General features: G+C 45.4%; 1 protein-coding gene and 1 long non-coding RNA gene across 6 annotated transcripts in view; one reads left to right on the top strand and one right to left on the bottom strand.

Moving 5' to 3' along the window:
• The window catches only part of LOC116588331, a 30,857-nt gene extending 27,850 nt beyond the window's left edge, over positions 1-3,007 (bottom strand). The window contains exon 1 of one of the 2 annotated variants that reach the window (XR_004284893.1): positions 2,876-3,007. This is a non-coding gene — a long non-coding RNA (uncharacterized LOC116588331). The remainder of the gene's footprint in view (positions 1-2,875) is intronic. The other variant, XR_004284890.1, reaches the window with a different exon arrangement.
• Positions 3,008-3,053: 46 nt separating this feature from the next.
• Positions 3,054-18,206, top strand: EIF2B5 (eukaryotic translation initiation factor 2B subunit epsilon). 4 transcript variants are annotated; one of them, XR_004284872.1, is made up of 18 exons: positions 3,054-3,333; positions 4,352-4,476; positions 5,709-5,894; positions 5,989-6,166; positions 6,451-6,531; positions 6,749-6,826; positions 7,090-7,402; positions 8,450-8,595; positions 8,820-8,961; positions 9,086-9,187; positions 9,373-9,480; positions 9,666-9,756; positions 10,057-10,180; positions 10,959-11,084; positions 11,497-11,607; positions 11,761-11,839; positions 15,726-15,853; positions 17,915-18,206. XR_004284872.1 is itself a non-coding variant. In XM_032339145.1 (17 exons), the coding sequence occupies exons 1-16, from the start codon at positions 3,142-3,144 to the stop codon at positions 11,818-11,820; spliced, it is 2,163 nt and encodes a 720-aa protein (XP_032195036.1). In that variant the 5' UTR covers positions 3,054-3,141; the 3' UTR covers positions 11,821-11,839; positions 17,915-18,206. The 4 variants fall into 4 exon arrangements, 3 of the variants coding, with proteins under 3 accessions (XP_032195036.1, XP_032195022.1, XP_032195016.1); XM_032339145.1 differs by lacking the exon at positions 15,726-15,853; XM_032339131.1 differs by lacking the exon at positions 17,915-18,206 and having other exon boundaries at positions 15,726-16,279.
• The last annotated feature ends 100 nt before the right edge of the window (positions 18,207-18,306 follow it).

The following is an 18,306-nucleotide window of genomic DNA, read 5'->3' as shown; positions in this document are numbered from 1 at the left end:
ATGCTGATATATTAATTTACAAAAAGAAGCAGAACTGATAGTTGACCAAAGAAATACAAATGGTCTTTTAACATGTGAAAAGATGTTCAACATATCTCAAAATAAGAGAAATGAAAATTAAAACTACACTTTGTAAAAAAAAAAAAAAAAATTAAAGAAAAAACAACTACACTTTGTTTCGTCTATGGATTGGCAGAAACTCCGAATTGTTGACAACATACTGTGTTGGTGAGGTTGTAGGGAAACGTACTCCCATACATTGCTGTTGTAAGGACAAAAACACATTTTCCATGGGTAGCAATTATGTAATAATTAAGCATTTACGCATCAGCAGGCTTCCCAGTGAGTTCAACAGCTTATCATTTGCCATGGGAATTGTATCCAATTTGAACCAGTCACTCTCCTTTAAGAAGGAGTTCTAAAAAATGAATGCAGGGGCGCCTGGGGGGCTCAGTGGGTTAAAGCCTCTGCCTTCAGCTCAGGTGCTCTCTGCTCAGCAGGGAGCCTGCTTCCTCCTCTCTCTGCCTGCTTCTCTGCCTACTTGTGATCTCTGTCTGTCAAATAAATAAATAAAATCTTTTAAACAAATGAATGCAAATTTACAAAGATATCAATAGGAGGATGCTTGTTGCAGCATTACCTGTAATAGCAAACCTGCAGCCTCCCCCCACCCCACCCAAAAATCTGAACATTTATCAACACACATGCTTTTTCAAATAAGTAAAATCTTTGGAAAAGAAAATGAAAGAAAATTTTTAAAACACAGTAACTCCCCATTTCCTTGTCCCAGCCAGCCCCTAGCAACCACAGTTCTACTATCTATTGACTCTTCTAGGTATTCATATAAATGGAATCATACAGTATTTGTCTTTTTGTTACTGGCTTATTTCACTTAGCATAATATCCCCAAGGCTCATCCATGCTATAGATTATGTCAGAATTTCCTTCCTTTTTAAGACTGAGTAATAGTCTGTCATATGTATATCTCACATTTTGCTTATCCACTTATTCGTCAATGGACACTTGGTTTGCTCTCCATGTTTTAGCTATTGTGAATAATGATGCTATGAACCTGGGTGTTTAAATATCTGAGACCCCATTTTCACAGTATATATCCAGAAATAGAATTGCTGAAGCTTATGGTAATTCTATATTTTATCTTTTGAAGAACCACTGTCCTATTTTCCACAGTGGCTATACTGTTTTTCATTCTCACCAACAGTGCACAAGGACTCCAATTTCTCCACATCCTCACAAACACTTGTTATTTTCAGTTTTGTTTTGGTTTGGTTTTTTGTTAGTGGCCATCCTGATGGATGTGAGAGGACATCTCATTGTACTTTTGATTTGTAATTCCCTAATGTTTAGTGATGTTGAGCATCTTTGCATGTACTTTACTGACCATTTGTATATCTTTTTTTTTTTTTTTGAGAAATGCTTATTCAAGAACTTGACTCATTCTTTGTTTCAATTTTTGTTGTTGCTGAGTCCAGTAAGTTTTGAAACAAATGTTCTGAGACCCATCCATTAAAAACCTCATCCATCCAATTACCTATCTACAGATTTAGAAGCCCGGGATTTATCATTCATCACTTTCCCGGGTCACAAGAGGCCTTTAAAAATATCTAGAATTGGACCTACTTTCCATCTGCTTCACCATCTCCACTACCACCATCACCCTACCTCCATGTGTGTGCCAGCACCCGCATATCACTAGTTCAGTTTAGTCATCCTTTTTTTTCTTTCTGCCTATGGATTTGTAGGACAGTAGAACAGCATTCTTGTTAATGTACAAATATTTAATCAAAAACTTTTACTGAGTTTCCTCCTACTTTTTTCCTTCTCCAGGCTAAATTTTCCAAAATCCTTAAAAAATAGTTTTTGCCCAGCAGTCTCATTCACTAGGATGAGGAAGAAACGAAAGAACTCCCTGGTCCTACGTGGAAACAACAAATCTAAGCCTTCCGAATGTCAAATCCCAAAGCGCAAGGAGAGCATGGGTGTGCAGGTATTTGCAGGACAAGCGATTGTGGAATTCGGACAGTTCTGGGAGCAATGTCTTGCTGGAAAACTCCTGACCTACAAATGAGCCGAACTGTGTTACCTTGTTTCCACCGAGTCCCCACGGTCTGGCTCCGCAGCAGGCCTGGTTTTCTCCCTGCAGCCACCACCTTTTCCCCCAATCCTCCCCCATCTCCTGAGCCTAGAGCTTTGAGTCTCTGTGCTCGAAGTTCCTTCCGCCTCCAAGGCCTACCTCCAGTCCCACTCAACTTTATGGTGTTCCTGGATCCACCCCAACTCCACTCTAAGAGTAGGGTTTCAATAAATGCCGACAGGCCGAATGAACGAAGAAATGAAGAAATCATAATATAGTAACTTTCATCCCCACATAACTTGGCAGAAAGACTGTGGCACTATGAAGTGGGCCAGATCGGGGTCCAATACCAGTTCTTCCACTAAGTAGCTGGGGGAAGCTCATCCCTCTCTGAGAGTTCAAGAAACAAACGAATGAATAAGACGAACGAATGAATAAGGACGTTCTCCAGAAATGTGTGAAGAACTAAACAACTTAAGGCTTGTATGGTCCCCTGGCCACCATCAGCGCTCAACAGAATTGCTACTCTCCCTACTATACTATACTACGTTCCGTATTTAGGTGGACTGTGAGTTGCCTGGGGTAAGGGAATATCTGGGTGGGGTCCGAGCTCCCCGAGATGCCGGGTCACATTTACGTGACTGGAATGTAGATGGAGGACTACAGTTGTTAACATGCTCCACATATTCCGAATGGATCTGGCCCCTTCGCAGAGACCCCCAGACCTACCATCCCTCAAGAATCGCAGCCTGTTCGCGTACAAATGAAGGCCTACTGTACCTGCAGATCGAGTGTGGGGTCCATAGGACTCCACACCACCGCGCGCCTCAACCCGCGGGGCGGGCCGAAGGCGCACGGCTGGCTCCTCCCAGCTCACACTTCGGCGCGGGGACACTCCCGGGCCACACGCCTGCGCATTGCGTTTTCCGCGTCTCCTCCCTCCTCCCCCTCTTTAGTCCAGCGCGTTTCCAACGCCGGGTCCTTTTTGTCCCCTACTGCGAGCCGTGTCGGTTCCCGTGCGGAAGTGGTGGCCGTGAGGAAAGAACATGGCGGCTACTGCACCAGGTGCAGCGGCTAATCGGGCCAACAAGCGCAGCGGCCCTGGGCCGGGAGGCGGCGGAGGCGGCGGTGGGGGAGCCAAAGGGACGGAGGAGGAACCGCCGCCGCCCCTGCAAGCAGTTCTGGTGGCAGATAGCTTCAATCGCCGCTTCTTCCCCATCTCCAAGGACCAGCCTCGGGTGAGCGCCGCGTGCGGGAGCAGCCGGAGGGCCCGAACGTGGCCGGGCTAGAGCAGGTTATCCTTTCGGCTGCCTGATGAGGAGTGCTCTGGCCGATGGGCACTCGTAGTCCTGACCACCTCAGGTTTGGAAGGCATGCAGAGGGCTGAATGTAAAAGCCGTGCTTGTGAGAAGCCTTTACATGGGGATTCAGTGCCTCAGACGGAGGCTGTGATGCCTTTAACTGTGCAGTGGAAAAAGATCCTTGGGTGAATGGGAACAACACTTCCTTTTGCTGGCAAAAGAGAGGCCATATGCCTAAAAAAAATCTAATCCCATAGTAACAGCTGTCTTGAATCTCGGAGGGTGTGCGTTTTTTCTTTTCAGGTTTTAATGACAGCTGGTGCCATCTGTCAAAAGGAGGACAGAACAGGTTTTAGTGGCTTGATGCAGCAGACCCAGTATTGTCTAGGTACTGGAGAATTGGACTGGGGGATTCGTTTTAGGGATTGCTGGGTCACTCAGCAGTCCCCAGTTCAGTCAAAGACAGGGAGCTGCATTCGGTTCAGGAAGAATCCTAACTCCCGAGGCCTCCCCCCAAAACCTAATGGCTGTTCATTTGGGACGAGTGATTGGGGTGGCTAGCCTCTGACTCCCCTTAGAAGAGGATCAAGGAAGGAAATTTAATGGGGGAAATTGCCTTATCATTGCTTAAGTTTCTGAAAATAGGATTGATTTTTAGTGTTTTCCTTTGCCAAGGTGGCCTGCTGCTCTGTAGTAGCTATGTCCTGTGCTAAGCAAGTAGATGCCATGCTTACTTACTATTAGATTCCAACCACAGATTCTTATGCTTAGAGGATGCCATGAACATCAAAGGCAGAGACCTGATTACTTTTACCTTGAGAAGGTAAAGTAAAACAACGGTGTTTGGAAACAGTGGTAGGGAAGTGAAAATTGTGCTTAAGTGGAGGAAAGAATAGTACCCAGAGGTCCTTCCTGGATTCAAGACTTCAGACATTTTTCGTCTTCTACCTTCCAGGTACTCTTGCCCCTGGCCAATGTAGCACTACTTGACTACACTCTGGAATTTCTGACTGCCACAGGTGTACAGGAAACCTTTGTCTTTTGTTGCTGGAAGGCTGCTCAAATCAAGGAACATTTACTGTAAGGCTCTGGAACTTTTCTTTCCATGTTTCACCATTTTTTCCACTTTCCTTAGGATGGTTGTAACTAAATAAGGGGAAATTGTGAGGGGGGGAAGATGTCTATTTGGATTCTGTCATAAGAACTAAGGGCTTTCGGGGCGCCTGGGTGGCTCAGTGAGTTAAAGCCTCTGCCTTCGGCTCGGGTCATGATCCCAGGGTCCTGGGATAGAGCCCCGCATCGGAATCTCTGCTCAGCGGGGAGCCTGCTTTCTCCTCTCTCTCTGCCTGCCTCTCTCTGCCTCCTTGTGATTTCTGTCTGTCAAAAGAACTAAGAGCTTTCTCTTCACTTATCAGGAGGTGAGCAGCTACAGTTGTAACAAAGATTAAAGAATTGCATTTGGATTTCTTTTCATTCTCACTTAGAAAGTTTTGTTCCGGGGCGCCTGGGTGGCTCAGTGGGTTAAGCCGCTGCCTTTGGCTCAGGTCATGATCTCAGGGTCCTGGGATCGAGTCCCGCATCGGGCTCTCTGCTCAGCAGGGAGCCTGCTTCCCTCTCTCTCTCTGCCTGCCTCTCCATCTACTTGTGATTTCTCTCTGTCAAATAAATACATAAAATCTTTAAAAAAAAAAAAAAAAAGAAAGTTTTTTTCCATAGGTTTTGCTTTTATTTAATGGCTCCGGTATGGAAGTTACAAGACTAACATCTCTGTTTTTCCACTGAGCTTGTAAATATTGAGCGCCTCATCATTGTATTCCCAGTGCCTATCTTAGTACAAAGAACGTATAAACACTTACTTAACAAATACTTGATGAAATCTTCTTGAAAAAGAGTGAATCTCGGGATTTATGGAAGTTCAGGGAATAAAGACTAGGATATTAGCATGGTATCCTTTAGACAGTTCCTAAATTTGCCTGGGACTTTGGATGGCAAGAAGTGGAAATGTGTTCCCAGGATATTTTGTATACTCTAAATCTCAGCAGGATTTTGAATTCAAATCCATGTTAGAGGACAAGTGTCAGGGTATGGAGAAGAAATAACCATGTTTCTCTAACCCATAAAACAAGACTGATGACACAGGATGCTGAAACCATTAATTATAGTTTATAAATCTCTTTGAAGCTGAGGATGCTGGCAGAAACCCAAAAAAGCCATTGAGAAGGGGTGTGAGTGTTGAATGGGTGAGAAAAATAGGGAAGCTCTACGTGGTCTTTATGCTTGATTTACTCATTCCCTTCATCCCCTTCCTTTAGGAAATCCAAGTGGTGCCGCCCTACATCCTTCAATGTGGTTCGAATAATTACATCAGAATTATATCGATCACTGGGGGATGTTCTCCGTGATGTTGATGCCAAGGCCTTGGTGCGCTCTGACTTCCTTCTGGTGTATGGGGATGTCGTCTCAAACATTAATATTACCAGAGCCCTGGAAGAACACAGGTCAGGATGGGAAGATGGTAGGGACAAAGGGTTTGTGACCAGCAGAGCCCCTAAGACTGCTGTTTTGCTGCTCTCTTCCTCCTATACTTTATAGATTGAGGCGGAAGCTAGAAAAAAATGTATCTGTGATGACAATGATCTTCAAAGAGTCATCCCCTAGCCACCCAACTCGTTGCCATGAGGACAATGTGGTAGTGGCTGTGGATAGTGCCACAAACCGGGTTCTCCATTTCCAGAAGACCCAAGGCCTTCGACGGTTTTCTTTTCCTCTGGTGTGTGGGTATCTGGGGTCCCTGAAGTGGGAGAGTGACAGGCTTCAGCAGGAGACAGGTTAAAGTTTTTATACCGGGCGCGTGGGTGGCTCAGTGGGGTAAGCATCCGCCTTCAGCTCAGGCCATGACCTCAAGAGTCCTGGGATCAAGCCCCACATCAGTCTCCCTGCTCAGTGGGGAGCCTGTTTCTCCCTCTGCCCCTCCCCCTATGCTCTCTTCAAATGAATAAATAAAATCTTTTTTTTTTTTCTTTTTGGTAAAGTCCTTATGCCTTTTCCCCACAGAGTTTGTTCCAAGGCAATGGAGATGGAGTAGAGATTCGCTATGATTTACTGGACTGTCACATCAGCATCTGCTCTCCTCAGGTGAGCTCTTCAGGGCCAGGGCTGCACATCCAAAGAGCAGAACTCTGAGTTCCACAGTAAACAGATGCTGTCATCCTGGCTCCAATATCCCATTGGGAACCTTTTTGGGCTTCTGGCCCTTGTCCAACTGTCATAGGGTCTGATAGGTCTGTAGGGACTTATTTTTGTTTCCAGAGAATAGCACTCACCTTGGTCCCACCCAACTTCCCCCCAACAGGTGGCTCAACTCTTTACAGACAACTTTGACTACCAAACTCGAGATGACTTTGTACGAGGCCTGTTAGTGAATGAGGAGGTAAGAAAAGGCTCCTGGGCCTCTTTAGAAGACGGCTATGCCATTATCCTAGGCTGATGATAACTTTTGGTCCCCTTTTGGGCTTTATTGAGCTTTAGGATGAAGGAAGAGGAAATAGGGAATCAGACACAAAGAAAAATTTTGGCCATTTGGCTATGACACCGAGGGGCAGAGGGGAACTTAAGATTAGAAGGAGTTGTACCTGGATGTGTTCTTCCTCTCTTACTTGCTTGGGCTACCTCCCTTTCCTTCTCCCCATTCAGATCCTAGGAAACCAGATCCACATGCACGTGACAACTAGGGAATATGGTGCCCGGGTCTCCAACCTGCACATGTATGCAGCAGTCTGCGCTGATGTCATCCGCCGATGGGTCTACCCTCTCACCCCAGAGGCAAACTTCACTGACAACACAACCCAGAGCTGCACTCATTCCCGGCATAACATTTACCGAGGGCCTGAGGTCAGCCTGGGCCATGGCAGCATCCTAGAGGAAAATGTGCTTCTGGGTCCTGGCACTGTCATTGGCAGCAATTGCTTTATCACCAACAGTGTCATTGGCCCTGGCTGCCACATTGGTGAGCACAGGTGGGGAAGTCAGGATGGTCATCCTAGGAATAGGAACCCAGGGAGCGGGGGGATGGGGGGTAGAGAAGGATACAGTGGGATAGTCCCTGCGAATAAGGAACCAGAGTGGCTACCTTAATAAAGGAGGGAAATGGGGATGTGAGATTTGTAGCCTTTAATCTGTGGCCTGTGAGCCTCTTATTGGGTGACTCTTCACATTCCAAAGTACCCTATTCACATTCAGGACCTAATGGATAATTAACAGGCAATAATAACATCTGTTTGGTGCATTGCAGTTTACAAAGGGCTTTTGCATGCATTGTTTCATTTATCCTCACAAAAACCTTGTGAAGTAGGTATTATTTATCTCCAGTTTATAGCCAAGCAAACAGGCTAAAAGAGGTTGTCTCCCTCAGGGTCATAGCTAATGAGAGGTAGTGCTAGAACTTGAATCTAAGTATTTCAAGTCCAGTGTTCTTTTTAACTCAACCATAACTGCCTGGTTGGCCTCTTGGTAACTCACTCTGATTGTAGGAATAGGATGCTTCTAATGGAACTTCCCCTTTAAAGAACAATAAGATTCTAATTCTAAAATGTACAAGAAGAGGGGTCCCTGGCTGGCTCAGTTACTAGAGCATGGAACTCTTGAGGTTGGCGTTGTGAGTTTGAGCCCATGTTGGGTGTAGAGATTACTTAAAAATAAAGTCTTTAAAAAAATAAAAATGTACAGGAAGACATGGGAAATTTCAGTTCTACTTCTAGATGTGGATATGATTCTAATAAGGTTCTTGAGTACAAAGGGGTCCCCAGATATCTTGAAGGTTCTCAGGTTCTTAAGTCCAGTATATAGTCTGTGATTGTTATAAACCTGGTAGAGGATGGTCATGCTAAGCAATGTTCTGTCCTCAGGCTGGAGTGTAGAGGGTGTTTCTGGTGAATTAGGGGATGGAGTATCAGAGCAGGGTGGGAGGTGTGCTACTATCAGTCAACCCTGTCCTCCTGGAATGGCCCTGGTCTAGAACCCTGAGTGACCGGAAGTACTTCCTGTCCTGAGCCAGGTGATAACGTGGTGCTGGACCAGGCATACCTGTGGCGGGGTGTCCAAGTGGCTGCTGGAGCACAGATCCATCAGTCTCTGCTCTGTGACAATGCTGAAGTCAAGGAACAAGTTACGCTGAAGCCACACTGTGTTCTCACTTCCCAGGTGAGCCCTGCTCTATACTGCACAAGGACCCCAAACTTAGTGGTGGTCATGCTGAACCAGAGGAGCATTATGTTCGCCCATGATCCAGCCAGAATTGAGAGTCCAAATCCAGTGAATCCGTTTGTCTTCTAGTTCCTATAGTAAAAATCTCTTTCGTGGTCAGGATGTACCTTTCCCCAGCACACTGATGAAGCTGTGCAACCCACTCTTTTTGTGTCCCCTAGGTGGTAGTGGGCCCAGACATCACGCTGCCTGAGGGCTCGGTGATCTCTTTACACCCTCCAGATGCAGAGGAAGATGAGGACGATGGTCAGTTCAGTGACGATTCTGGGGCTAACCAAGAAAAGGAGAAAGTGAAACTAAAAGGTATGAGGCTAATCAGGTGTGGGGCGATTGTGTGTCTCTCTGCCCCATGGGAAAACCAGTGTTTCCTCCTGCAGGGATTGTGCTTCTCCGAAGTGTGTTCTCTAAAGACCACTGCCTTTCCCAGGTTACAATCCAGCAGAAGTCGGAGCTGCTGGCCAGGGCTACCTCTGGAAAGCTGCAGACATAAATGTGGAGGAGGAAGAGGGACTACGGCAGAATTTGTGGGGTGAGTTTGGCCTTATCCGTGTCACCGCTCCCCCCTTCTAAGTCAGAATATTTTGATGAAAAGTGAAAACTTCAGAATCCGACTACTCGTTCATTACTTTATTCATTCAGACATGGTAGATATATTCCTCTCTGTCAACAGCTCTTTCCTAATTTTTCTTTTTTCTCACCCTTATGGGTTCTCAGGACTCAAAATCAACGTGGAAGAAGAGAGTGAAACTGAAAGTGAGCAGAGTATGGATTCCGAGGAGCTAGATAGCCGAGCGGGCTCCCCACAGTTGGATGACATCAAAGGTGATTGGTCAGGGGAGCAGTGTCCTAGGACAAAAGAAGAAAACCTCCAGTTTATTCTTTGCCTGGATCAACTAGCCAGAGACTTCGGTTTCTCCCAGAAGGGTTTGGTATAAAGTCAGGACTAAGGAACTTAAAGCATTCTGGAGTGTTATTGGTTCATGAACTTATTCGTGCTTTGATTTCAGTGTTCCAGAATGAAGTCCTAGGAACACTACAGCGGGGCAAGGAAGAGAACATTTCTTGTGACAATCTTGTCCTAGAGATCAACTCTCTCAAGTAAGAGCAGCCCTCCCTCTTCTCCTCTCCTCTGGGTAGTCCCAGGCAGGTAGAGGTTCTCTCCTGTTTCCTTCCCAAATAGGAACCAATTCCCTCAGCATCCCAAATGGACAAGGCCAGTAGCATTTGAAGCAAGTAGAGCATTAGGTTCTGGCCTCAGCACAGACTTCCCCCTGCCAAATCTCTCCCCTTGCATGTTGTTCTAGCCGACTTCTTCCCCAGTGTCCTGCCAAAGTCATAGTCCTACAGCAGGCTAAAAGGGTGAGTGAAGGCCTTGGTGTCACCCGTGTCTCCCCACAGGTATGCCTACAACATAAGCCTAAAAGAGGTGATGCAGGTACTGAGCCATGTGGTCCTCGAGTTCCCCCTACAGCAAACGGATTCCCTGCTGGACCCAAACCGTTACTGTTCCCTGCTGCTTCCTGTGAGCAAAGATGGGGACTGGGTACAAGGGATTGGGTGGAGGCACATCCATGTCCTTGCCATGTTTCACTTGAAGATTTTATTTATTTACTTGACAGAGAGATCACAAGTAGGCAGAGAGGCAGGCAGAGAAGAGGGGGGAAGCAGGCTCTCTGCTGAGCAGAGAGCCCGATGTGGGGCTCAATCCCAGGACCCCAAGATCATGACCAGAGCCAAAGGCAAAGGCCCAACCTACTGAGCCACCCAGGCGCCCCTCCATGTTTCACTTTAAAGGAAATAGGGAGTAGAAGGTCTTATCATGGGATATGTGTTACATGTGGTTCCTTTCTCCTTGCCCTTAGATGCAGATTGGGTACTAGAACAGGCTTGGCTGGTTCAGAGGAGTCCATTTAGGTTCAATACTGAGTGCTCTTTGAGACTCCAGGATTCAGACCATACTAGACCCCAAATGATGGCCATGATAGACCCAGACTTTTATATTCTCTGATTGAAATGATTTGATCCAGAATGAGATCAACCTTTAGGTTGGTAATAGATATTTTGAGGCAGCCTATAACTGACCTCCTTCCACTTTCCCTGGGAAATCTTTTCTTCGTCACCAGCCCTGACTGCCAGCAATTCCCAGGTCCCTCTGACATGATTCCTCAGGCCTGTATCATTTCCCTTTTGTTCTGTCATATCCTGAAAGTCCCATCTTTTCAATATTGACTTCTTTTGCTGTCTGGGTATAGGTGCATGCTCAGGAATATATTGCAGCTCCCTTCTCCTCTCTTCCATAGCTGCTCAAGTCCTGGAGTCCTGTTTTTAGAAACTACATAAAGCGAGCAGCTGATCATTTGGAAGCATTGGCAGCCATTGAGGACTTCTTCCTGGAGCATGAAGCTCTTAGTACTTCCATGGCCAAGGTGAATACCACCTCAAGCCCCAGAGTCCTGGATTTACTTTGAAACAGGTGTTGGCTCCCTCCATAGAGACACAAAACAAGCTGATGTGAATCCAGTATGGGATTTGACTAAGAGCACCTCCACCCCTATTACTGTGCTGATTGCTGGGATAGTACAGCTGGGAGTCAGGCTAGTAAGGCAGCCATTTGGAGATTAACCTGGGGACCCAGCAATAGTTCCAGAAGTTATACCTGTCCTAGTACCAGAGGGAAAAGCTCATTTTCGCCTGTTTTAAAAGCAACTGGTGTTTTAAAGAAAGCTGATAGTCTGGTAGAGAGAGGTGCTAAGATCTTGCCTCCTCTTCCTCTGTTACCTATTATATCTTGCTGGATTCTGCAAGGTCCCTGAGATCTCTTCTGCTGGCCTTCTGCAGGTACTCATGGCTTTCTACCAGCTAGAGATCCTGGCTGAGGAAGCAATCCTGAGCTGGTTCAGCCAAAAGGATATGACTGACAAGGGCCGACAGTTGCGCAAGAACCAACAGGTGAGTCAGGCCACCCTCTTATCACCACTGTGATTGTCTGGTCCCCTGGCTTCTGGCCACAGACTCCAGGGTGGCTGGTCCCTGGGACTCTGTGGCTGTTAAAGCTGTTTATATGCCCCTCGCTCAAGAGCTCTCCACTCTGCTTCCTTACAGCTGCAGAGGTTCATCCAGTGGCTAAAAGAGGCAGAAGAGGAGTCATCTGAGGATGACTGAAGTTGCACTGCCTGCTTCTATGGGTGTGGTTGATGGCTCTCCTGGCTTCTGGGCCAGAGCAAATGAGAAGCTAGTTGCCGAAGGATGAGTGACCGCCATCCAAGCTGAGACTTAAAGGAGCAGAGGCCGGAACTACAGTATTCTTCCCACCGCCAGCAACCATGTGCTTCCCATCCTGACCAAGGAGTTGGGAAAAGGGAAGTTGGGCTGCAACAAAACTCTGCCTAAAGAGGAGCAAGGCAGGCCCTGCAGTTAGAGGAAGCCCAGAGGAACGGTTTTGTGCTCTGGCTTTCCCTCAGGGAACAGCAGAGAGCAGCTGGCCCTTTCTGCTGCTTGTATTTGTTAATATTAAAAAAGAGAGAGAGGGATGTATTTGGTTTCTCTCCCAACTCTGACTGATCAGCTCTTGTTGTAGGTGACCAGAGTTCTGAACCTGGCAGCTTTCCCCTAACACCTGGGGGAAAAGGAGAAGTGGGGTGTGTTTAACAGCCACTAGGTGGTACTGTGGTGCCTTGCCAACTGACCATCGTCATGGCTCATGGGTAATCAGAGGCCTAGATTCTCTTCCTGCCTCTCTGGACCAATTTGTGGTCCTGGAGTGGTGTGCCTGAGCCTATTTCCATAGAGAGTCCTAGTCCAAACACTTTTCCTGCCAGAGGGTGATGACCCAAGCATATGTCTAGTCCATTAACCAGCTCCCAGTCCCTCACATGCTTTGTCCAGTTGACCCAGTACTATCAGGGAAGCTGGGATATTCAGCATCTTTAAGATGAGGAAGTTTACTTAAGGTCTCAAGACTCTTGAAAGAAGTAAAGCTAAGGACTTGAATCTTATAATCAAGAATTCTGTTTCAGCATATATTCAGTGTCTCAGTGAAGGGAAATTGCCTCCAGAGGCAAATATAACCCCAGGCCAGCAGTGGGTATTCTAAGAACAGAGGAAGATCCTATGAAATTGGATTTCTCCTAATATTGAGTGAGTGTTTACTATAAGATAAGCATTTTGCTAAATACTTTTCATGTGTTTAGCTAAACTTCACAGTAGATAATGTAGGTCTTACCTCCATTTTTAGATGAGCCTAACGTTCAGAGATGTCCCATAACTTGTCATTGATAGAGCCATGCTGGAGTTTGCTGTTTTGCTCTGTAGTTTCCTTTAACCTCAGCTATGAGACATGCCCTTCTGTCTCACCTCTTTTAGCTCTTTGTTGTTGTCCTAAATCCCTTACCCTATTGACACTTAAACAGTGACAGATGTTACTGGTAACAAGTGGCCCTCCTGAACATCACAGATAAAATGGTTGCCAGTGTTCATTTTATTTGGGTAGAAAGAAGTAAGCTAAGGAAAATGATACTGAATTGTACTAGGGTGTGAGGGGCATTACTGAATATTTCTAAAGAGGAAAAAAAAGGAGCTTAATTTACGTTTCTTCTTCAGTAAATCTCAGTTTTTGCTTTTCAGATGCAAGACCTAGTTCCTAGAGGGCATATAAAGGTTATGGCATGGACTACGAGGAGCAGTTAAATACATATAACTTATAGGGTACCTCTTATTTGGACCTGATGGGTAGCAGGGCTCAGAGTTGGCCTACAGAGCTTTTTTTTTTTTTTTTTTTTAAGATTTTATTTATTTATTTGACAGAGAGAAATCACAAGTAGTCAGAGAGGCAGGCAGAGAGAGAGAGAGGGAAGCAGGCTCCCTGCTGAGCAGAGAGCCCTATGCGGGACTCGATCCCAGGACCCTGAGATCATGACCCGAGCCGAAGGCAGCAGCTTAACCCACTGAGCCACCCAGGCGCCCTACAGAGCTTTTTTAGAAGGAATAGATTCCTTCCAGTGGACTAATTAGGAAAGGCTTAGAAGATTGTGACAGCTGAGTGTCCTAAAAGGTAAAGGGGACTTTAAAAGCAAAGCAAAGGGTTTCCATTTAAATATCATACATTAAACACGTGGGTTTTTTACTTTTTCTAAAACCTCATTTAAGTGCTAGGTAAAGGAATTCTTCAAAAAAGTCCCATAACTCAATAAGGAAAACCTGAGGTGATCACAATGAATGAGAGACATTGACAATTTGAAAAATGAAAAATAAATGAAAGAGTGAAAGTTGACTTAACAGAGCAGAATGAGATGGGTTCTGTCTGCTGAGGGGTTTAATAACAGGCAAACCCAATGTGCCCTTTTAAATCAAAAGGCTTGGCAGAAGGGATAAGGATTGGTTGGTAACAGGGTGGAGAGGAATTAAGGATCTATACAAGAAAAGGCCTCAAAGGTCTCTGGCTCCTCTGATTCAGCCTGCTGATTAGCCCTACTCTCCTGCAAGTCCTGGGAGATTTAGTTTCTGAAGAGATGGTGGGGAGGAAATTATCAAATATATTTGTACAAAGGTCTTGAGTTTTCAGACTGACAGGTCATGGGTGCCTGGCAGAATGTATGAAATAGCCCCGTGAAATTCCAGAATCTTAAGGAAGAGTTATTTGAGCCCCGGACTCAAGACAGACATGGAGATGAGGATGAGGGGCTTGATTGGAAATGAGGGATTAAGTGAAAGTATATGAGGGCTCTGAATATCATCACACACTAGGCAAAAAACAAACTGAAAAATGGGGGCGGGGAAGAGGGAGCTTTTGAATACATTTTTTTTTTTTATTCAAAACAAAAACCCATCATTACCCCCACTTGATCACCTACAGTGAAACTTGTTAGTTAATAAGCCCTGTGTGGGGGGGCTGGTTTAGTGGAATGTGTGACTTTTGGTCTCGGGGTTGTGGGTTCAAGCTCCACTTTGGGTATATTTACTTTTAAAAATAAAATCGTAGAAATAAAAACAAAAACCTGTACATGGACAGAGTTCCAACCAGCTTTTTAGTATTTCATTCTTAAATGTGACTAGACTAATGGCCATCAAACATTTGAGGATACTTCCGGGGTGCCTGGGTGGCTCAGTGGGTTAAGCCTCTGCCTTCAGCTCAGGTCATGATCTCAGGGTTCTGGGATCGAGTCCCGCATTGGACTCTGCTTGGCAGGGAGCCTGCTTCCTCCTCTCTCTCTCTGCTTGCCTCTTTGCCTACTTGTGATCTCTCTGTGTCAAATAAATAAATAAAATCTTTAAAAAAAAATTTTGAGGATACTTCCAACGTGAAAGGTGGAGACCAAAACAAAACTGAAATCAAGGAAACAATGAGAAAGTAGGGAGGTTTTTGAAAACCTCAGGGCAGGGGGGAGCTATAATTATTCTTAAAATTCAAAGAGGGAAGATCCTGTGTCTATGAAGAAAGTACTATGAAAAGGGAGAACTGGATAACAGGGTTTTTAGAAATTAAAAATAAGTAAATTATTTCCTACTGATAACTGGAAGACTAGAGAACTGAATAAGCTGAAAACTACATCCATCCTTAGGGAGTTGAATTTTGAATGTGAACATTTTACCTATCCAATTGGATAGCGGAAAGGTTGGAAATGTCAAGAAAATCTCACAAAAAGGTGCAGTCATTTAAAAATTAAAGGGAACAGATGATAAAGGAGGAAAAAATAAAAATCAATCTGGAAGGTCTAACATCTAACAGGAGCTCTAAAAATAACAGAAAAAATGGTCCTGATGTTAAATAATTCAAGGAAGTATTATTGAATTTCTAGATGGAAAGGGCTCACCAAGTGCCTAGCACAGTAAATTAGTACCAAGATGTATCACCATAAAATTTCTGAACCCCGGGAAGCCTAAATGGTTCAGTCGGTTTAGGGTCTGCCTTGGACTCAGGTGATGATGCAAGGGTCCTGGGCTGGAGTCCTGCACTCATTGGGCTCCTTGCTTGGCGGGGAGCCTGCTTCTCCCTCCACCTGCTGATCCCCCTGCTTATGCTCTCACCCTCTGACAAATAAATAAATAAAACCTTTTAAAAAAAATTTCAGAACCCCAGGAATAAAGAGAACCTCCTGAAGACTTCCAGGGAGAGTAAAAAGTCACGTGCAAAGCCTTAGGAAAAATAGAGCTCAAATTGACTGCTTAATAGCGACACTGGATGCTGGAAGACAATGTAGTAATAGCTTCAAAATTCTGAAGGAAAATTACTTTGAATCATATTTCCAGATTTGCAGGTTCTTGAAAGGGGTTTTATTTCCCATGCTTTCAAAGAAAGCCACAGAACAGTGTGCTTTACCAAAGCAAAGGAGTGAAATATCTAGGAAATGGGGATTCAACAGAGAGGAGAGATAAAGGGAACTCTGAGGATGATGCAGAGAGTTCCAGAATGACTTCTGTGCACAGGCTGATACAGCCAACAGTGCAGACCAGAGCAAGAGAATGGAAGGCTCCAAGGGAGAAAATGGTTGGATTATCTAATATATTTGACAGGGTAAACAAAATATGCATTGAGAAACTATTAGATTATATGGTAAGACTTAATTGTAGTTATACTATTTAAAAAAGCAAATGTGGGGCGCCTGGGTGGCTCAGTGGGTTAAAGCCTCTGCTTTCGGCTCAGGTCATGGTCCCAGGGTCCTGGGATCGAGCCTCAAATCAGGCTCTCTGCTCTGCCTGCCTCTCTGCCTACTTGTGATCCCTCTCTCTGTCAAATAAATAAATATTTTTTGAAATAAATTAATTAAAATAAAAATTAAAAAGCAAATGCAAAAGTAAAGCAATGATTAATGCCAGGAGAAATGAAAAGTTATAAAAAGGAAGCATTTACCATGGGCAAAATGTCAATACAAAAAACTATATTGACTTCAAAAAGCATGATTTTACTACTTGAAGAGGCTGGGGGAGGTGGAAGAAAGATAAATCCATCCTTCAAATTTGGAAATAAATATGCAATGTCCAGAATGCATAAATCGATAACTAGTATGAGGTTTAAAAATAAGTATGTATTGAGGTGGGGTGGAAAATGGGACAGAGAACTGCTATTAAGAGCTTTCTTAATATGCACATATAGTTAATTTAAAAAGTAAAGAGATGGGTGTGTGCACAAGGTATGTGCAGGGGCTAGCAAATAGGTTGGTTTGCTGAAGTAAAAAATTTAGCCAGGATATAATGAAAAAAACTGTAGAGGTAGGTAGTTTCGATTATGGAGTTTTGAATATTGTACTAAGAATCTTTGGAAAGCACTGGGGAATATGGAGAGATTTCTGAGAAGAGGTACTTACTCTGGAAAATGCTAATTTGGCAACAGTGTACAAAATAGGAGTGGGAGGAGTCCACACTTGCTCCTGTGGCCTTAAAGAACCTATGTCTACCTCTCCAGCCTCATTCTACCACTATCACCATAGTCACAATGGCCTTCTTGTTCCTCAAATTGGGAGAATTTATTCCTGACTTGAGCCTTTATACCTGACTACACCCTCTGCCTGGAATGCTTTTCCCCCCACATCAGACCTTCTTCTAGCAGCTGTTTTTTCCATTCTATGTCTTCACTCAGATGGAAGAGGCTTTCTCTAACCACCCATGGTTCTCTTCTCCCTTTTACTATCACATCACTCCATATTATCTTCTTCATGGCATTTGTCCCTCTGAAGATACTACAAGCTCTGTGCCTCCTTTCAGGTGAGTCCTGACTGAGGGCAGCTTTAACTGTCTTGTTTTCACTTTATCACCTGCATTTTGCCTTGCACCTTAGTGGGTGCACTTATTAAACGGATTAAAAGCTAAGGGGTGAAGAGATCTGTCAGGGACCCATTATACCTAGTTCTGATTTGAGATTTACTGTCCCAGTTATGCACTCATTTTCATTCTTGCACTCATTCTCCATCAGTGCGTTTATTAAGCCACGGCTTTGCACCTAGGTATTGTACTGAGGGTTTTGTTTTTTGTTTTGTTTTGGTTTTCGTTTTTATTTATTTATTTTGAGGGAGTGGGAGAGAGCCAGAGCAGAGGGGGGGGGGGGCAGAGGGAGAAGCAGACTCCCCGCTGAGTAGTGAGCCGGATGGAACTGGATTCCAGGACCCTGAGATGATGACTCCAGCAGAAGGCAGACGCTTAACCTACTGAGCCACCCAGGTGCCGAATACTGAGGTTTTTAAGAAGGAATCAGAACTCGATTTCGTTCTGTCCTCAAGGAACTCGGTTTGGCAGACTCAGTGACAGCTGCTATGCTTTCCAACAGACCCTGAAAGGGCCATGGGAAGGTCACTTTCCTCCATCGATACCTGGTCAGAACCGCTCCCCCGCTCCCAGCTCTGGGGGCCAGAGTGACCTCAGGCTGCTGAGGAACAGCCTATCCCCCTTGGGTCCAGAGCCAGGGTTTGATGAGTCCTCGAACGCTGCCATCCTGGTGAGATCTGCCTTCCCTGTCTGGGGAGCCTAGGTGACCTCCACCAAGCTCCCCGCAGGTCTGGGACCCGAGCGCTGGCGGCCAAGCTCACCGCCCGGCGGGTGGGCGGGGTGTCCACGGGGCCCGGCAGAGGGGCCGGCCATCTGCCGCAAGGCCAGCGCGGCTCTGCCGCTGCCGGGGGCGGAGCTCGCGCCGGGGCTGGGCCGCGCCGGGGCGGGGCCGCG

The sequence above is a fragment of the Mustela erminea genome, chromosome 1 (assembly GCF_009829155.1).
Source record: "Mustela erminea isolate mMusErm1 chromosome 1, mMusErm1.Pri, whole genome shotgun sequence".
NCBI classification, from domain to species: domain Eukaryota; kingdom Metazoa; phylum Chordata; class Mammalia; order Carnivora; family Mustelidae; genus Mustela; species Mustela erminea.
Note: the sequence above shows the minus strand (reverse complement) of the source record. Positions and strands in the feature narration are given on the sequence as shown.